The 21,167-nt window shown below is 39.7% G+C and overlaps 1 protein-coding gene across 1 annotated transcript; it reads right to left on the bottom strand.

The window, feature by feature from the left end:
- Positions 1-4,249: 4,249 nt before the first annotated feature.
- Positions 4,250-15,864, bottom strand: slc22a6l (solute carrier family 22 member 6, like). The gene is made up of 9 exons (XM_060935193.1): positions 15,481-15,864; positions 15,292-15,395; positions 11,896-12,050; positions 10,294-10,462; positions 8,143-8,266; positions 6,351-6,466; positions 6,017-6,231; positions 5,751-5,859; positions 4,250-4,457 (listed from the first exon to the last, which is right to left on the bottom strand). Exons 1-9 carry the CDS (start codon positions 15,862-15,864, stop codon positions 4,250-4,252), a joined length of 1,584 nt encoding a protein of 527 aa, XP_060791176.1.
- Between the last annotated feature and the right edge of the window lie 5,303 nt (positions 15,865-21,167).

Consider the following 21,167-nt stretch of genomic DNA (forward strand, 5'->3'; position numbering starts at 1 on the left):
ATTCCTTACTTTGTACATTACTAAGGCAGTTTTATATTCTATAATATCCCTGAATTTTAAACATTTTGAATTTAAGAATAGTGAATTAGTATGATCTCGGTAACCAGCACTATGAATTATTCTTATAGCTCTTTTTTGAAGTATAGTTATTGCATGAAGTGAACATTTATTTGTATTTCCCCACACCACTGAGCAGTAATTTAAGTACAGTAAAACCAGGGAACAGTAAAGAATGCGGAGTGAATTATAGTCCAGGACATGCTTAGCTTTACTCAACACAGATATGCTTCTTGATAGTTTCATTAGTATGTATTTTATATGTGATTTCCAATTAATTCTATCATCTATTATTACCCCAAGACATTTATTAGAAACTCTTTCAATATCAACACCATCTACCTGTACATTTATTGCCCTATTTATTTTATAATTATTAAATAACATGATTTTTGTTTTAGACAGATTTAATGATAATTTATTTTGATCAAACCAACTTTTTAACCTGCACTTCTGAAGAGATTATGTTTTCTAACTCATGTAAATTTGTTCCAGAACAAAACATATTTGTGTCATCTGCAAATAATACCATCTTTGATACATCTTCAGTGGACAGTCCGTAAAAGTCGAGTGCCGAGCCCATTGTGCATTAACTGCCGTGTTAGCGCTTTCCGGTTGAAATCACAAAAAACTAATTTTCTCAAAACACATCCGATTGACGTGATTGTGGTAGCAACTCAACGTATGCACTCCCAATAATGCGAAAATAGACCTAAAAAGCATTTCACTCTGGAGTTTTCCTTTAAACATACACATACTGTACTTCACGCTTATGGAAAACTTCCTGTCTGTTAAAAGGTTCTGACACCAGAGACTCCTTCCATAAATTTTAAATAAGCAAATCTCTATGGAAAGCTTCACCATATCAACAATTAAATATTTCCGTGTAAAATAATGGCACATTTTTAAAATCAGTTTATTATTAGGCTTAGATTATGCAAATCATCTCCCATCAAAGACTGTATGAATGAGCTTTTACTATAGAAACAATAATATAGAACAAGTGTATTAATGCAAACCTATAGTTCGTGCTATTATTAAAAATGAGTAAACATTTTCTGACCAATCAGATTCAAGAATTCAACAGTACTCTAGCATAAAGACTATTATTCTATCCACATTCACTGGATATGAGCAATCACATGCTCTGATTGGCTACTCTACTACTAGGATATCAGCTCATGTCCTGGGAGTAATGAAAAACAAAATGGCAGAGTGCATCAAGTCAGATATATCACTTTGTTATCAAGTATTTAAAAGAAACAGAAATAGCTAAAAGAATATAGTTTTTCCCCCTTCAATATCTCCTGTTCCACACTCCAGCCCAGTCTGAAACAACCGAGGATGAAATAAAAACTCTACTCAAAAACAAAACCCCAAAAAATACACATAAAAAAAAGCAACAAAACATGGAATGAAAGTATTTCATGGTAAGAGCGCATCTTTTTTTATTTTTCAAGAATTATTATTACAGCATTTTTCACAAATTTCTACTGTCATTTCGCTGGTTTGTTTACATTCTAAGCAGAAATGATTTTGTCAGATATTTTGTACAAAGTTGATTTATCGAATTTGCAAAAAATAAAAATGCTCCGTTTCTCAAAATCCAGTGAATATGGGTAGAATAAAACAGTTATTCAATTCAATTTTGTCGTACATGGCTTATAGCCAACTTGGTGCTCCGCGCCTCCTCGGTTATTAGCTCATATATGACTCGATTTCGTAGAATAACTGTTAAATACTGTAGAATCTTTAAATTGCTTTTTTAAATTATCCATTCACAAAAGTGAACCGCTCCATATATAAAACATTTGCAGTCAAAATACTCGCTTTTTTTTTTTCAAATTACTTGAATTTGGAGCATATTATATTACAACCTAAAAAAAGTTGGGACAAAGTACAAATTGTAAATAAAAATGGAATGCAATAATTTACAAAGCTCAAAAACTGATATTGTATTCACAATAGAACATAGACAACATATCAAATGTCGAAAGTGAGACATTTTGAAATTTCATGCCAAATATTGGCTCATTTGAAATTTCATGACAGCAACACATCTCAAAAAAGTTGGGACGGGGCAATAAGAGGCTGGAAAAATTAAAGGTGCAAAAAAGGAACAGCTGGAGGACCAAATTGCAACTCATTAGGTCAATTGGCAATAGGTCATTAACATGACTGGGTATAAAAAGAGCATCTTGGAGTGGCAGCGGCTCTCAGAAGTAAAGATGGGAAGAGGATCACCAATCCCCCTAATTCTGCGCCGACAAACAGTGGAGCAATATCAGAAAGGAGTTCGACAGTGTAAAATTGCAAAGAGTTTGAACATATCATCATCTACAGTGCATAATATCATCAAAAGATTCAGAGAATCTGGAAGAATCTCTGTGCGTAAGGGTCAAGGCCGGAAAACCATACTGGGTGCCCGTGATCTTCGGGCCCTTAGACAGCACTGCATCACATACAGGCATGCTTCTGCATTGGAAATCACAAAATGGGCTCAGGAATATTTCCAGAGAACATTATCTGTGAACACAATTCACCGTGCCATCCGCCGTCGCCAGCTAAAACTCTATAGTTCAAAGAAGAAGCCGTATCTAAACACGATCCAGAAGCGCAGATGTCTTCTCTGGGCCAAGGCTCATTTAAAATGGACTGTGGCAAAGTGGAAAACTGTTCTGTGGTCAGACGAATCAAAATTTGAAGTTCTTTGTGGAAATCAGGGACGCCGTGTCATTCAGACTAAAGAGGAGAAGGACGACCCAAGTTGTTATCAGTGCTCAGTTCAGAAGCCTGCATCTCTGATGGTATGGGGTTGCATTAGTGCGTGTGGCATGGGCAGCTTACACATCTGGAAAGACACCATCAATGCTGAAAGGTATATCCAGGTTCTAGAGCAACATATGCTCCCATCCAGACGACGTCTCTTTCAGGGAAGACCTTGCGTTTTCCAACATGACAATGCCAAACCACATACTGCATCAATTACAGTATCATGGCTGCGTAGAAGAAGGGTCCGGGTACTGAACTGGCCAGCCTGCAGTCCAGATCTTTCACCCATAGAAAACATTTGGCGCATCATAAAACGGAAGATACGACAAAAAAGACCTAAGACAGTTGAGCAACTAGAATCCTACATTAGACAAGAATGGGTTAACATTCCTATCCCTAAACTTGAGCAACGTGTCTCCTCAGTCCCCAGACGTTTACAGACTGTTGTAAAGAGAAAAGGGGATGTCTCACAGTGGTAAACATGGCCTTGTCCCAAATTTTTTGAGATGTGTTGTTGTCATGAAATTTAAAATCACCTAATTTTTCTCTTTAAATGATACATTTTCTCAGTTTAAACATTTGATATGTCATCTATGTTCTATTCTGAATAAAATATGGAATTTTGAAACTTCCACATCATTGCATTCCGTTTTTATTTACAATTTGTACTTTGTCCCAACTTTTTTGGAATTGGGGTTGTAACTTTCAGTACAAAGATAACTTCCTACTCTGATACTTCAGTCTCGGTGTTATGTTGGATGCATGCAGCTGCATTTTGACTGCACGTTGATAAAGTGTTTTAAATAAGGCTTCAAGCACACTCCTTCAGTGGTGAATTGTTCTGGTTTTTCAGGGTCACGTCGTCCATCTTGAAAATTTTGGAGTTTATGGAATTTCTCCTCATTAAATCTCTGAAGTAATGAAAAAAGAAGTATAGAATTATATCTTATATGAATCTCTTTCTTGCTCAGTAAATACAGTAAACATGATCTAAAAATGTTATATTGTCTGTACATAAAGAGTATACATTTGATATAATATATTGTTAAACCTTCATTTGTGAGTAGATATAATTTGAAAATTCATTCATTCCACATTTTAGAGCCTTTAAGAGCCACTTTTTTTAGTTTACCTATATTTTGAGCTTTTAAAACAAAATCAATAATCTATCAATTTGTGTAAAATTGTGTATTTTTTCATGTCTTAAAAAAAAAAAATTCTGACTCTTAGCAGTTACATAGTCCGATGTATAATTATCTCAATATAATGTCAGTATGTTTAGTATGTCAGCAATAAATAATGATAAAAAGTGACTTTAAACCCCAAAGGAAAAGTGTAGAATGAACACAAAAAAGCATTTCAGCTGTTTCCAATGAAGGTGTCAAAAGCACATCCTGAAGACATACCAGACTTTCTGGACTCACCTTTCCTCAGCGTCTTGGATAGTATCAGGAAGTGGAGTATTTCGAGTCTCAGGAAGGAAGTATGCAAAGATTCCACTGAAGATAGGAGCTCCTCCGTAGATTAAACCCGGAAGCCAGACGAATACATCGGAAAGCAGAAGCACCATTGGAGCCACCATTGCCCCGAGACGAGCCATCATGCTCACCCATCCCATGCCACTCTGCCTGTGAAGAACCAAACGAAAGCAGCATAAAGTACATTTCAGTGCTTTCTGTAATGAGAACCTCTGATCACCAAATGAAGATTGCAGAGGAGTTGTGCAGGTGGACAAAACCATACAGTATTTTTAGGTAAATGCCCATCAGAATAGAGGAAATGTGGTCTCATTGACTTTGACAGTTGCATGGTTGTTGGTGCCAGATGGGCTGTTTTTTGTATTTCTTGTAACTGCTGACCTGCTGGGATTTTCACACACAACAACCTCTAGAATTTACATAGAATGATGTGAAAAACCAAAAGCATCCAGTGAGTATCAGTTCAGTGGGTAGAAATGCCTTGTTGATGATGGAGATAATAGAAAAATGGTGAGAGTGCCTCAAGACTTGGTGTGTTGTGCCTTCTGTGATGCTTTCCTGCTCACCAGTTGTAAAGAGTGGTTGTTTGAGTACGTAGCCTTTCTGTCAGCTCAAACTAGTCTGGTAATGTTTTTCATACAGTTCTGTGTAAACACTAGAGACTATGGTATAAGAAAATCCCAGGAAATCAGCAGTTTCTGAAATACTCAACTCAGACCATTTGGCACCAACAACCAGGTCACAGTCAATGTCCACTGAAACCACATTTTTTTCCCCATTCGGATGTTTTATATGTGAACATTAACTGAAACAGTTGAACTGGATCTGCGTGATATTATGCATCGTGTTATTACCGCATTTGCATTTAAAATAATAGAAGACAATAGAATAGGGAAAATGAATGAATAAAGATTTGTAATTATTTTGGAGGTGTGTTTTGAATGTGGGCGGCACGGTGGTGTAGTGGTTAGCGCTGTCGCCTCACAGCAAGAAGGTCCTGGGTTCGAGCCCCGTGGCCGGCGAGGGCCTTTCTGTGCGGAGTTTGCATGTTCTCCCCGTGTCCGCGTGGGTTTCCTCCGGGTGCTCCGGTTTCCCCCACAGTCCAAAGACATGCAGGTTAGGTTAACTGGTGACTCTAAATTTACCGTAGGTGTGAATGTGAGTGTGAATGGTTGTCTGTGTCTATGTGTCAGCCCTGTGATGACCTGGCGACTTGTCCAGGGTGTACCCCGCCTTTCGCCCGTAGTCAGCTGGGATAGGCTCCAGCTTGCCTGCGACCCTGTAGAAGGATAAAGCGGCTAGAGATAATGTGAATGTGATGTTTTGAATGTTGGTTACCAGCCCACCCCACACTACACTCTGTCAATTTCTTCTGTCACTCTACTGGATATAAGTTGTGCTTTTAAGTAAAAGGAAGATTATAAGAATGAAGAGGAGGTTTACCTGATCACTGTGGGATATAATTCGCCTGAGTAAAGGTAACAGCAGGTGAAGGAAGCAGCCAGACAACCTTTGCCGAGTACTGCCATGGAGGTACGCAAAGTCTGTTGTTCTGCACATGTACAAGAACATGCATCAGAGCAAAGCATTATAGCCCAAAGTGCCAGGAAGTAGGCTTCCTCATGAGTATAGAAGTTACAGGACAGAAATGGAGAGGAATAGATCCCAGTATAGCAGTAATGTTATCATGACAATGTCAGCATGCTTACCATAAGGCAGGAGCAGATTGATGAGAATAGTAATACCAGCCACTGCAAGTGATGCACACTGGGACAGCCTGCGTCCAATCATACTCATCGCTATGGTTATAACAACTTTGGCTGGAATGTCCACAACATCAAAGATCACCTGAATCAAAAATATGTTCACGCCAAATTTCTGTAAATCCATTGCCAAGCCATAGTAGGAAAAGCTTGTCGAGAACCTAGAAAAACATAACATGAATGTTTAGCAAAAACATTCTATACTAGCCAGTCACGATGTACATATTTGAAAAATTGCATGTCTGAAATGGTCATCTAACAATAATCTTCTATGACTGACCACACTGCACTGAGACACACGGTGATGTTTCTCATGGTCCGTGTCCGCACAAGATCCACAGCACTATGAGTGACCTGTGAGGAAGCCATCTCCTTCTTCATGGATTCTTGCAGTATCTACACACAGAGAACACACACATGCCTAACAAATCATAAAAGAAAAATCACCTTATTACTGTATTTCTATAATTTCTCCCAGCTAGCAATTAGATCTAATGAGAATAAAAGAGTAACGGTATTAGCAGTCTGCTTAGGTCTCCTGTCTCTCTGCTTGTTCTTCTGAAACAAAAAAAACCCCTAGTAATCTCACATGTCTTCCATAGAGTTTCACCAGAGATCTCAACAAAGTCAGAGATTGTTCTCAGATCTGCCAAGTTAATGATGTGTCAAGTTCATTCAAATATATGATCACGTTTATTACTACAAGCATACTAAATGTATATCTGTAGTTTATTCTATCCACATTCACTGGATATGAGCAATTGCACGTACGCTCTAATAGCCTAGTAGTAACCAATCAGCTCATGTACCATGAGTAGAGGAAAAAACAAAATGGTGGCGCGCATCAAGTCAGATATATCACTTTATCAAGTATTTAAAAGAAACAGAAACAGCTAAAAGAACATAATCCCCCACCACCACCATCTCCTGTTCCACACTCCAGTCCAGTCAGTGGCCGTAATGCATCTTTAAATTGGTTTGCCAACTGGCCAAAAAAACAAAAAAAAACAAAGAGGAAGAAGTAAATGGCAGTGTTACTGAACCAACCGAGGACGAAATAAAAACTACTCGAAAACAACCCCCCCCCCCAAAAAAAAACAAAAAAGAGAAACAAAATATGGAATAAAAGTATTTGATATATCTTTTTTATTTTTCAAGAATTATTATTATAGTATTTTTCACAAATTGCTACCATCATTTCACTGGTTTGCTAAGAGGAAATTATTTTGTCGGACGGTTTGTATAAAGGCTTTATTTATCAAATTTGAAAAAAAATTCAATAAAAATGCTCTGTTTCTCAAAATCCAGTGAATGTGGACAGAATAAAAGAACTATTCCACCCAATCTCGTCGTACATGGCTTATAGCCAACTCAGTGCTACATGCTTCGTCGGATATCAGCCCATGTACAACTTGATTTCCTGGAATAACTGTTGAATGTACAGCATACTTTTTGGATGATAATACTAGCTAATTATATTTGAAGTGTATGTTTGATATGCTAGTTCAGGTATTTAGTTAAAAAAAAAGTGCACTAGCATTCTCTTCATATGCTAGCTTTGAAGAGAAGTACACTAGGCACCAAGTATTCTATATTCCAAGTATTATTTTAGTTGTAGATGGAGTAATATGGGTATTAAACAGTATTTGCGTTTGCTAAATACTCAGATCTACTTATTTATTATCCATATAAAATTACTTTTGGATCCAGTAAAGATATACTATGTTAAAAATACAGTTTAAAGCAACACTTTTTTTTTGCACAGGTTTTTTATTACAAATAATACCACAACATCTGAGACTGTGAAATGGTAAAGTATTTTTCTTGTGATTAAATGATTGCATGTTTAAACCTTGCCGGTATGACAAGTGTGGCCTTTTTTTTCTGTTTTGACTCATTCCATGCCAAAAAAAGTCTGTTTTGTTTCATTCTACTTTTTCAAAGGAATGTTAGGAAAAACATGTGTGACAAAATTCATACCTAAATGAAAACAGAAGTGAGAATCTCCATTACAGTGTCTGAGGTTTGAAAGAGAAACATTTAAACAAAGGAATTTTCTTTTCTCTTATTACCTCCAGATCAATTTTGTCACCCTCAGCTTGGCGGCCATTAATCCGAGCTACAGATTTGAGGTTTTTAACTGCCTTTTCAGGCTTCTTGGCAATAACTAGCCATCTTGCAGACTCATGGAACCACCTGTGTGTAAAAATTAATAGAAGTACAGTTACTTGAGAAAATCAGAAAAAAAAAATCAGAAAAATGCAGGGCTATGCAAGTTGAATCTGGTGAGATTTTGCTAGTCATGCAAGTTAGAGACCAGCTTTGAAAACATTTGAAACTATGGCTATGTCACAGATTTCACAGTTAGCTAACTCTTCTTCTTTCGGCTGCTTCTGTTAGGAACCACCGCACCAGGTCGGTTCCACATATTTGATTTGGCATCAGTTTTACACCTGATGCCCTTCCTGATACAACCCTCCCCAGTCTACCCAGGCTTGGGATCAGCAACCCCAGTGGCAAGATATTTTACCAAATCTGCATGTCTTTGAACTGTGGCAAAAACCAGAGCACCCAGAAGAAACCCACATAGACACGGAGAGAACGTGCAAACTCCATACAGAAAGGCCCCCATCGGCCACTGGGCTGGATGGGGGCCACCCAGGACCTTCTTCCTGTGAGGCAACAGTGCTAACCACGACACCACTGTGCCAACACTAGTTAACTACGACAAACCATTTCTATATGACAGCTTACCTTCTAACATACTGTATCAGGAAATTTATTATGCCATGCTAGCTGATCAGCTAAACTAGCACCAGACTGACACTAAAACCAGTTTGTTCCAGTATGAAATTTGCATTTAAAAAAAAATCTTTATTTGTCTATAGGTTGTTATCAGTGAAAAAGTGAAAAGAAAACCCAATGTTTTCTTTCTTTGGTACCCTAAACCCGGGAATGTTCTATATTAAGATTATAATTTAACTGCATTAATTCACATTAACACATACTGAAGTTAGTATGTATAAACTGTAAGCTAAGTTACCTAACTAACAGGTTAACACATATTAAATTAGCAAATTTTATAATGTGTGTATGTGCATGTGTATGTTAACACGTAAATGGTAGAAACCATTTATTCACAAAGCATATATCATATGTGCAAGATGATTTATAGGATGGTCTCAACCTGTTCGCTATCGTGTTCAACACACAAAAACCAGCGAGCAACAGTACCATTTAATCTGTCACCCATGGCGTACGTCTATCTGCAGGAGAAAAATAATCCATTAGTATTAACATAATTTTGACTAACCCTGTGTGTGTATATAATTCCCCCCGTTAGTTAATGGGGTGGCATGGTAGTGTAGTGGTTAGCACTGTCACCTCACAGCAAGCTACCGATCAACTGGGGCCTTTCTGTGTGGAGTTTGCATCTTCTCCTCATGCCTGCATGGATTTCCTTCAGGTGCTCCAGTTTCCCCCACAGTCCAAAGAAATGCAGGTTAGGCTAACTGGTGGCTCTAAATTGACTGTTGGCGTGAATGTGAGTGTGAATGGTTGTTTGTCTCTATGTGTCAGCCCTGTGATGACCTGGTGACTTGTCCAGGGTGTACGCTACCTCTTGCCCATAGTCAGCTGGGATAGGCTCCAGCTTGCCTGCAACCCTGTACAGGATAAGCAGCTACAGATAATGGATGGATATTCATTAAGGTGTTGTTCATATTTATCAGTGTGCATTTAATTTTACTCATGGTATGCCATTTTGTTAAAGTGGATGTTTGGCTTATTGTGTTCATTATTTATAAATAAATAAATAAATAAATAAATAAATACAAGTGCTGGTTACTTTGTTAAATGCTACTTATGGTGTGTTAATGCTTTGGCCATATGAATTAACAAGTTAAATAATGTCAGTTAAGGGACCCCAGCACCCAGTAATCCTTGTAAAAGGTTAATGTCTGTTGTGTCACTCAGGTTTAATAACATTGCAACATTTATGGCTTTTTTTAACTATTTAAAACGGGCATAATATCTGTACAAAAATGATTTAGAAATCATGATGTATGAGGTACTGGAGTGAAGTGTTAGCCAGAAAATAAAGATATACAATTGATGTTCCTACACCAGAGTAGTCTCTTCATCATTCTTTTCTATTATGGAGACTATTCCTGGCAGTTTATAATGACATATTCAGGAGTACTATATTGAGGTTTACAACTTACCAAGAGTAGAGGAAGAAGAAATAGAAAGGTAGAGAGACAGCCAGAGTGAGCCAGCGCCAGTTTCGGATGTTGTAAGCCACCCCTACTAGGATCAGCTGCCCAGTAGTGTAACAGTAGGCTGTAATTGTTCCCACCATGGTCCGAATGCGAGTGGGGATCCACTCCACAACTATACAAGAAGGATGGAGAAAGGAGGAGATATTATATATATATATATATATATATATATATATATATATATATATATATACAGTGCCTTGCAAAAGTATTCATCCCCCTTGGTGTTTGTCCTGTTTTGTTGCATTACAAGCTGGAATTAAAATGGATTTTGGGAGGGTTAGCACCATTTGATTTACACAACATGCCTACAACTTTAAAGGTGCACATTGGTTTTTTTATTGTGACAAACAATAATTAAGATGAAAAAACAGAAATCTGGAGTGTGCATAGATATTCCCCCCCCCCAAAAAAAAAAGTCAATATACTTTATAGAGCCACCTTTTGCTACAATTACAGCTGCAAGTCTCTTGGGGTATGTCTCTATTAGCTTAGCACATCTAGGCACTGGGATTTTTGCCCATTCCTCAAGGCAAAACTGCTCCAACTCGTTCAAGTTAGATGGGTTGCGTTGGTGTACAGCAATCTTCAAGTTATGCCACAGATTCTCAATTGGATTAAGGTCTGGGCTTTGATTAGGCCATTCCAAGACATTTAAATGTTTCCCTTTAAACTACTCCAGTGTAGCTTCAGCAATATGTTTAGGGTCATTGTCCTGCTGGACCGTGAACCTTTGTCCCAGTCTCAAACCTCTGGCCGACTCAAACAGGTTTTCCTCCAGAATTGCTCTGTATTTAGTGCCATCCATCTTTCCTTCAGTCCTGACCAGCTTTCCTGTCCCTGCAGATGAAAAACATCCCCACAGCATGATGCTGCCACCACCATGCTTCATTGTAGGGATGGTGTTCTCAGGGTGTTGGGTTTGCACCACACATGGCATTTCCCATGATGGCCAAAAAGATCAATTTTAGTCTCATCTGACCAGAGAATCTTCTTCCATGTGTTTGGGGAGTCTGCCACATGCTGTTGGGCAAACTTCAAATGTGATTTTTTTTTTTAAGCAATGACTTTTTCTGGCCACTCTTCCATAAAGCCCCACTCTGTGGAGTGTATGGCTTAAAGTGATCCTATGGACAGATACTCCCATCTCCACTGTGGATCTTTGCAGCTCCCTCAGCATTATCATTGGTGTCTTTGTTGCATTTTCATTGCATTTTCATACGAAAGGGGGTGTATATTTATGCACACTCCAGATTTCTGTTTTTTTCATCTGAATTATTGTTTGTGTCACAATATAAAAAAACAAAATGTGCACCTTTAAAGTTGTAGGCATGTTGTGTAAATCAAATGGTGCTAACCCTCCAAAAATACATTTTAATTCTAGCTTGTAATGCAACAAAACAGGACAAACACCAAGGGGGATGAATACTTTTGCAAGGCACTGTGTGTGTGTGTGTGTGTGTGTGTGTGTGTGTGTGTGTGTGTGTGTGTATATGTTTCCAGAATAATAATTACACAGTCAGCAAAGTGCACTATTGTACTCACTGAGGGAGAAGGAGTTGAGGATTATCCCAGACAGGGCCATGCCACAGCCGAAGCGGAATAGACAGTAGAGGGAGAAAGAAGATGCAAAGGCTGTGCATGTCCCTGAAACTGCCATCATCAGGTAAGAGAATGTGAGCAAAATGCACCGGCCAAACCTGTCATGGAGAAACGGTTTAACATTCTGTGCAGTGATAGCTAAACTCTTTCTTTGACTTAGACATGTCTGTGATCTTGCCAACCTTTTTTTATAATACACAGGGAAAGGATATATATGGAGGAGTATACTGTTTGTATATGGAAAACATATCAGTAGTAAATATATGGAGTGTGAAGCATGAGGATGTGCTGATGAGTACTAGTCACTTAAAGGCCACATATGGTATACCAAAAGAAACTGTACACTGCCATGTTCACTTAACTTTCATTCGTTTATTCATCTTCATTATCTGCTTTATTCTAGTTAGTGATGCAGTGCAGAGCACGCATCACTATTGTTCTTCTATGCGTTTCTTATTATTCTTTTTATTATTATTATTATTATTATTATTCATCTTCCGTACCGATTTTGATTGCTAATAACTCAATAACCGTCCATCGCACGCAGGCAGGCTGCATACGAAAACGTGCGGCTCGGTCGGACTCGGCGTGCTATTACTTTTACCGATATTCAGTCAAACCCTCTAGCGCCACCAACGGCTCAAGTCTCAGGCACATTTCTGGTTGTAACTTTTCAACCGTTGGTCCCATTTTCGAAAACTTGGTCTCACTCGAATCCGTGGACCCAGCCGAGTCCAGCGCACACTATGACGTCATTTCGCCCCGCCTACTTTTCCCGCCATTTTGATTTTATTCTTGTTCATCTTTCCTTTCATATTTGGATTGCATGTAACTCGGTGACCATTCATCGCACATGGGTAAGCAACATATCAAAACGTGCGGCTCGATCGGACTCGTTGTGCTGCTGCTTTGTACGTTATTGTGTGAAACCCTCTAGCGCCACCAACGGCTCAAAGTCTGGTGTAAATTTCCCATTCATTTTCTATGGAGTTTTTGGAAAACTTCAAACGTCCCCCTCTGCGTCTCCTTAGCAGCCCCTTAACTTCGTGAAATTTTGCACACTGTTTCTTCACACATTCAAGGTTTGTCTCAGCAAGTTTCAAGTCACTGCCTTAAACTCTCAAGCGCCACCAACTGCTCAAACTCAAGGGTGCAGGTCGCCGGTACGTTTCCGCTTGTAACTTTTAAACCGTTGGTCCGATTTTCGAAAACTTGGTTTTGCTGGACTCATTGGGCCAGGACGAATCCAGGGCACCCTTTGCCAAAACTTTCAACAGGTAAGTTTTCCCGCAATTTTGCATTTTGTTAAAATCACTTAGAATGCTTCTCATCCCCCTATTTTTGACCCATTTCTCCCAAACTTGGTAAAGTGCACCAGTCTACAGAGATGCACAAGAATATTACTCGGTGTTCAGACTTTCATCAACGTGGGGCCGTGGCAGCCAATCAAATTTGCGCCCGCAGCTCGAGGTCGCTGGTACATTTCTGCTTGTAACTTTTGAACTGTTGGTCCGACTTTCAAAACCTTGGTTTCGCTGGAATCATTGGCGCATGCCGAGTCCATAGCACCCTTTGATGTCATTTTCAACCCTGAAACATTTTCTGCCATTTTGAGTTATGCGTAAGTCAATCATAATGCTTCTCCTCCCTCAATTTTTAACCACTTTCTCCCAAACTTGGACTTTGGCTTCTTGGGGCTAATTTGCATAATACACTTGCCCGGTGTTTGTGATTTCAGGACCATTTGGCCGTGGTAGCCAATCAAAATTGGCCGCGCACACGCGAATCAGGAAGTTTGCTCATATCTCGGACGCCCTTTGGCGTACCTTAACGAAACTTCGTGGCATTATGCCTCGCCCCTCCACAAAGGCCAGCAAAAAAATTGGGACAAACTGGCCACTAGGGGGCGCTATACCTAGGGCGCGAATAAATCCCCCGATATATCCCATTCATTTCTATGGGTTCCGTACACATTTTTGATTGCGAATAACTCATTAACCGTTCATCGCACACGGGCAAGCAATATATCAAAACATGCAGCTTGATCGGACTTGGTGTCCTCTTGCTTTGTTCATTATTCTGTGAAGCTCTGTAGTGCCACCAACGGCTCAAAGTCTCAGGTAAATTTCCCATTCATTTCTATGGAGTTTTTAGATTACTCCACTCTCCGTCCTCTGCGCCTCCATAGCAACCCCTTAAAGTCGTGAAATTTTGCACACCCTTCCTTCTCTCTCTCAAGGTTCATCTCAGCAAGTTTCAGCTCACCACCTTAAACTCTCTAGCGCCACCAACATCTCAAAGTCTCAGGTAAATTTCCCATTCATTTCTATGGACTTCTTGGAAAACTAGCTGCCTCTTGGGTGGTGCTTTCACATCGAGGCCTGGCTACATGCACTGCATCACTCTCGCGATTTCCCGCAGGGGAATTGTCTAGTTAAGGTTATGGTGGAATTGGAGTCTATCCTGGGAACACTGGGTACAACGTGGGATTATGGTCCCTCCCAGGGCACCATGTACACACACATGCATTCAAATCTAAGGCAGTGTATCATAACCAACCTGCTGCGCCACCATGCCACCTCTCCAGCTTACCCCAAGTGTAGTCAGTCAGCTAAGACATGCTTGTTGACTGGTGTTTGCTTTTTCAGTTTTGCACCGGAAGCTGGTGTCGCTAACAAGCAGTCTACATCAGGGATGGCCATCTTCAACCACTTTTTTCATCACAATTTGTAAACATTCTGCACTAGTTGGTGTCTAGGTTTAATTTGTTCTTGTTTAAAAACGTTCATAAACCTGTACCCCAACAAAAATATACTGTATGAAAACCATTTTTCACCCAAAAATCACCAGTATAAATTTATAAATCTGTTGGCAGTCAATCCTTAATTATTTACCTACATCAATTAATGTATAAACTGACAGAAAAATATATAACATGGTATATGGATGACTCAAGAATTTGAAAAAGGATAATACAATTTTAAAATATTCCTCTTTTTTCTGTCCACTCTCTCAATTTTCTGGAGTGTTGAGAGAAGACAGTCCCACCATCACTCGTGGCTTTTTAACAGACTGGCCTACTGATTGACTATTCCTGTGTGATCATGATCTATTGAACAACACTACAAGGAATAAGATGTAAATTCAATGTTTTTTCAACAATCATATGATAAAGAGGGAAGAACAATTTTGTCAGCCTTGATTAATGTGTTCCTTTTGAAAGTTCATTTATTTTTCTACAGATCTATAATTATTAACTTTAACATTAAATCAAATCATCAATTAATTAATTGATGTAATTCCCAAATGGCAAGCACATGCTCACACAGTATTCCTTACTTGTCAGATAGTCCCCCAAAGACCAATGCTCCCACAAGCACCCCTCCCATATAAATGGTTTGCCCCATTTCCTTCAGAGATCTCACATTACACACCAAATCCCACTGTAAGAGAAAAACAAAGTACATCACCCATTTCTGTATTTGCACAAATTGACCAAATTTGCTTTAAAAAAAAAAAGTCCAGTACCTCTGTAATAATGGTTGAGGTCATCTCAGTCATGTTATAGCTCCAGCCATCCACACATCCCTCCATCTCAATTTCTTTCTTTTCCAGGTCCTCTGAGCTGTTCTTCCCCACTAGGTCCCACTGTGGTTTCACATAGCGTCTACAGCGTTCCAGTTTACCCTGCCCATCCAGGGGCACGCTGAGCAGCAGGGTCTCGGCTAGACTCCTTGTAGTATTAGACAAGTTGGCATGGGCAGTGCAGTGGTGTGAAGGCACGGCTGCTACAAAGTTCTGCAACAAGTTCTGGCTTGCCATCATGAGTATGGGCACGGAGAGCAGGGTGACATGGATCAACTGGAAATGACCTATGCTGCCCACCTGCTCCAGCAGGTCTGCGAACACCATGGTTTAGAGTCAAAGATCTGCTGTTGCTTTCTAATAGATTGGTGAATATCTGTCTTCAGGATAGAATCTATGAATGCACAGAGATCAAACTGGTCAGTTGAAAAGTAGTAGGAATATCTACATACAAAAATAATACCTTTATTATTGTTGATTCAGCTCATCATATTCGCATTACATTCTTTGGCTTCTTTCTTCTTTGTCACTCGATTCCTCAAACTGAAAATGCCCCAGTGTGTAAAAACTCCAGAAGTTCAGCGTAACCTCCTTTTGCAGAAAAACAAAACTCCCTCCAGTTATTCACACTCAGGCAAACACTTCATTACTACATGTTATGTTCAGAGTGTGCAAATCAGAGAAACAAGGTTTCCAGTAGGCTGTAGAGTTGGAGGTGTGTAATCAGCTTTGAAATACCTTTTGTTTTTTTCTGAGGAAATCCTGAATAATCTAACACTGTATTGAAAAAAAAAACGCTGTTAAACCTCTTGTGGCCATAGAAGCCTTTTCTGTAACACAGAAGAACACAGGCTCTGTTTGTCCAGCTAACATAAAGACCACAAAAACATCAACTGCAGGATGCTTGGGCTCTCTCCGAGACTGCAGCCAATGGGATATGGTTCCTTGTGGTCAATGGATATTATGAATTGCTGGAAAGTGATTATGTAAAAATCCAGCCTTAATCATGTGTTATACTATATATGATGGACTGGGTCAAAGGAAGAAAGTTTGATTTTAGTATAACATGGAAAATACTTTGCTGGTAGAAGAGTAACTTCTGTGTGGAACAGAGTTGACTGTCAAAGTCCATTCCTCATCTCCTGCTGGTTCCCTTTTCACCAAAAAAATATTAAGACTTTCTTGAAGTTCAGTGAATGCAGTAACTCAACATACAGTAGGGTGCATCATTTGCCTTCACTTTCATAAAATCTGATGCATTTTTGTTTGGGTGTTCCTTTTCACCAATAAAGACATCCTGTAAAATTTCATCTCATCTCATCTCATTATCTCTAGCCGCTTTATCCTTCTACAGGGTCGCAGGCAAGCTGGAGCCTATCCCAGCTGACTACGGGCGAAAGGCGGGGTACACCCTGGACAAGTCGCCAGGTCATCACAGGGCTGACACATAGACACAGACAACCATTCACACTCACATTCACACCTACGGTCAATTTAGAGTCACCAGTTAACCTAACCTGCATGTCTTTGGACTGTGGGAGAAACCGGAGCACCCGGAGGAAACCCACGCAGACACGGGGAGAACATGCAAACTCCACACAGAAAGGCCCTCGCCGGCCCCGGGGCTCGAACCCAGGACCTTCTTGCTGTGAGGTGACAGCACTAACCACTACACCACCGTGCCGCCCCCTGTAAAATTTTTTGACCATATTCAAAAGTCTAATGGTGGCACCATGAGGTTCATTTTTTGCCAAAAAATGCTTATTTTATGTTTTCACGTAAGGTTTGAATCACAATGTTGGACTCCATTTATTGATTTCTTGTGACCCAGAGATCATGTTAAGAACCTTTGCAAGGGATTGAGAAGCATTAATGTGATTCATAATACATTTGTATTGTTTAAAAGCAGTTGAACAATGATTCAATGAACAGCTAAAACTCAAACTGTGCTTGATAATATATTTAGAATATGTACTAAAAATGTGTATCTTAGATATTTGGTATACTCTATAAGGTGCCATAATGTTTCATGAAAAGTGATCGAAATTTTGTCATAAAAGTCATAAAATAGCAGCTTTTTCCATGACTTTGAGCTCCTGGTGCTACCATTAAACTTTTGAATTTTGTCAAAATATTTCACCCAGTGTGTTTTCTTACCAAAAGGAACATAAAAACAAAAATGCATCATGATCGGGGGAACTTTTCATTTTTAGAGGGCAACTGATGCACACTAACATACATTCTCTAAAAGTGCTTTTTAAAGTTTTCTAATGACTGGGTAGGAGGCACAGAGCAGACTGCTGGAATCACATTGGTTAAAAGATGTGAGATGCAATAACCAACAAAGTTACTTATAGCGATTACATAATACATGGAAAATTTAGAAAGTTTCATCAAGTTACTGATAGAGGAGTATGTTACACCCTGAAAAGGGGGGAATCTCAATAAAGACGCTGGACACAGTGCTTCTTCTCTCTTAGCTCAATTGAGAATGGACAGAAAATATTTACATAGTCACAATAATCTTGTTTCATTTGAACAGTAACCTTTTTTTCTTTTCACAGGTAAACACATGGGTAAGTATCATAATAGCATTTCTCTTTTTATTGCTACAGGTCACATTTAATCAGGTAAGTATATTGTCATTTATCACATTGTCTTACAGGTTAATTTCAATCAGGTGAGTACTCAGGTAAGTATATTCCCATTTCTTTTTCTTTCCCTTTCTTACAGGAAAAATGCTTCAGGTAAACATAGAGGTGTGTACAAATCTTAATAATTCAACATAACCTTAAACTAAAATAAAGTGCATTTGAAATAAATAAAAACACTGTAAACACAATTAACCATTTTATCTTTCTCTCTTATAGTGTTTGATCCCAACGCACACCGCTCCATAATGGCTACGGTACCTGTTGTATTGTGCAATGAACCAGTAAATAATGTCTCATTCTCATCTCATCTCATTATCTCTAGCCGCTTTATCCTTCTACAGGGTCGCAGGCAAGCTGGAGCCTATCCCAGCTGACTACGGGCGAAAGGCGGGGTACACCCTGGACAAGTCGCCAGGTCATCACAGGGCTGACACATAGACACAGACAACCATTCACACTCACATTCACAGTCACCAGTTAACCTAACCTGTATGTCTTTGGACTGTGGGGGAAACCGGAGCACCCGGAGGAAACCCACGCGGACACGGGGAGAACATGCAAACTCCGCACAGAAAGGCCCTCGCCGGCCACGGGGATCGAACCCGGACCTTCTTGCTGTGAGGCGACAGCGCTAACCACTACACCACCGTGCCGCCCCCCAGTTAATAATGTACCAATCAAAATAATGCTCCAAAACACTCAAAGTTCGGTCAAAGTTACTCAAACTGTACACAAAACAATTTAACAACATATACAATCGTGTAAGGGCAGAAATACTCGTTTTATACCTGAAAAGGGGGGAATCTCAATAAAGACACTGGACACAGTGCTTCTTCTCTGTTAGCTTCATTGAGAGTGGATAGAAAATATTTACATAGTCACAATAATCTTGTTTGATTTGAACATCTCTTTTTTTTGCTACAGGTCGCATTTAATCAGGTAAGTATATTGTCAAGTCAAGTTTATTTGTATAGCGCTTTTAACAATAAACATTGTCGCAAAGCAGCTTTACAGAATTTGAACGACTTAAAATATGAGCTAATTTTATCCCTAATCTATCCCCAATGAGCACGCCTGTGGCGACGGTGGCAAGGAAAAACTCCCTCAGACGACATGAGGAAGAAACCTCAAGAGGAACCAGACCCAAAAGGGAACCCATCCTCATTTGGGCAACAACAGACAACATGACTATAACATTAACAGTCCTAACATAAAGTCAGCTTTGTTGATGCTATAAACCCCCCACCGACGGAAACCCAAGCGCAAAACCGTTCACAACAACCGTAGTCCCAATGTCAGCAAGTCAACTGCAGTCCCCAGCCACAAAAGCACCACTGCAAGAGTTCAGAGCGTCCTCCAGGCACAACCCCCAACTGTCCACATGGGGCTGCCCTCCACAGGAGCGATACGATGAGACTCCAACCAGACCCAGGGCACCAGGATGGATAGAGATGAAAGTGGGGCAAAGAAAAAAACCCTGAACTTTTGAAAGTCAAACTAAGATGGGGGGCAATGTCCCCCGAAAATATTTTAATAACATAACACACAAAACCCTGCATTCTAGTGCATTTTAGTACTTATTTTCACTAAAACAAGTTATAACTTTTAAGCCTTTTTCTTTCATGTACATTAATGATTAACATGTCAAAAATATCAATTTTAATTCCCCTAGTTAATGAGTAATCTTCAGGAGTGCATTTAGAAAACGCGGTGATTTTCCTGGCTACATAGTTCATTACTTTGAAAAATATCAGACAGTTGAAGGTAAACTCAGCAAAATCCCAAAACAGTACTGTTAAAAAGTAAAGGTCTGTTAGAGTTTCTAAAGCTTTCAGGTTTCAATGTTGGGGACATTGAGCCTCGTTTATCAATCTTTTAGTAGAGTTGTGTGTTTGCATAAGCTAAAGTGAACTAAAAATTTCCAATTCATATTTATGCGAGTTGAAGCCAATTGTTTACATTAGTTCGTATTGTCTGTAAATTTAAACACACCAATGAATACCAAATTTCTCATGTAAATCAGGGGCGTAGCTAGGATTTTTCGGGGGGGGGGGGTCACGCACTGACTGGCAGCCTGAGTACATTATGTAACAAAAAATAATTACCATTGCTAGTTTTAGGCAGCTTAGAAACCGGCTCTTCCATTATTGCTGTTTCTTCCATGTTTTCTTGATGTTGTGTTCTAGAAACGGCACTAAAACTTAGCTTCGAAACCACAAAATGCAACTTTGATGGAAAAAAATATATAATAAATTGCTTACCTCTCTTCACATCGAAAGAAGAAGGAAAGTTTTGCTTGTTTTGACATGGTGAATTATTAACACGAGGAAACACTTGTAATTTGCAACTAAAAAGACTACAGCTACACTGGCAGCTTGAACATGCTTTCTAGTCTGATTGTGTTGCGCTTGCGCAGAACGGTGTCAGTCCTGCGCGCCTTAGCACGTGCACCTGAAGGCACGCCTTAGGCGCGCGCGCCTAACGAGCTCCAGCACGCGCGCCTGTCTTTAATCAATGAACTATGTTTGGGCTATTTAAGGGCCGCGCCCATGCAAGGACGATGCGAAGTATTACGCCACGTCTAGGAACACGAAAAATCTGAAAAATACATTTCTCCATTTGGAAAACCAGAGATTTTCAAGAGTTTTGACAAATATCCGGATTTCTGGGTAAATCCAGAAGACTTTCATCCCTGGATGGATCAGGCAGGTCCGAGGAGCAGAAGAGGTCAGCATCTTGATCCCAGGACCGACATGTAACTCAGAGGGACTGATTTGGGGGGGAAGAGAGAGAGATAAAAACAGGTTGTTAGGTATGCCCAATGTCACCTGAATAAGTAGGAACGGTTTACATATTGCACTGAGTACAAGCAGGGACTCCGGCAACTAACTATGACAACATAACTAAAAGGGGAGAGCCAGAAGGTAACACAGGCATGAGGGAGCCCTGGGACATAAAGCAGCAGCCACTACACCG

This window comes from Neoarius graeffei, chromosome 12 (genome assembly GCF_027579695.1).
Source record: "Neoarius graeffei isolate fNeoGra1 chromosome 12, fNeoGra1.pri, whole genome shotgun sequence".
In the NCBI taxonomy this organism is placed as follows: domain Eukaryota; kingdom Metazoa; phylum Chordata; class Actinopteri; order Siluriformes; family Ariidae; genus Neoarius; species Neoarius graeffei.

Coding starts and splice junctions, on each gene's coding strand:
- slc22a6l (XM_060935193.1), bottom strand. CDS start 15,864: ATGGTGTTCGCAGACCTGCTGGAGCAGGTGGGCAGCATAGGTCATTTC. Junction 8,267..10,293: donor TTCTTCTTCCTCTACTCTTG/GTAAGTTGTAAA, acceptor TTTTACACACAG/GTGGTTCCATGAGTCTGCAA. Junction 4,458..5,750: donor TTATATCCCACAGTGATCAG/GTAAACCTCCTC, acceptor GGTTCTTCACAG/GCAGAGTGGCATGGGATGGG.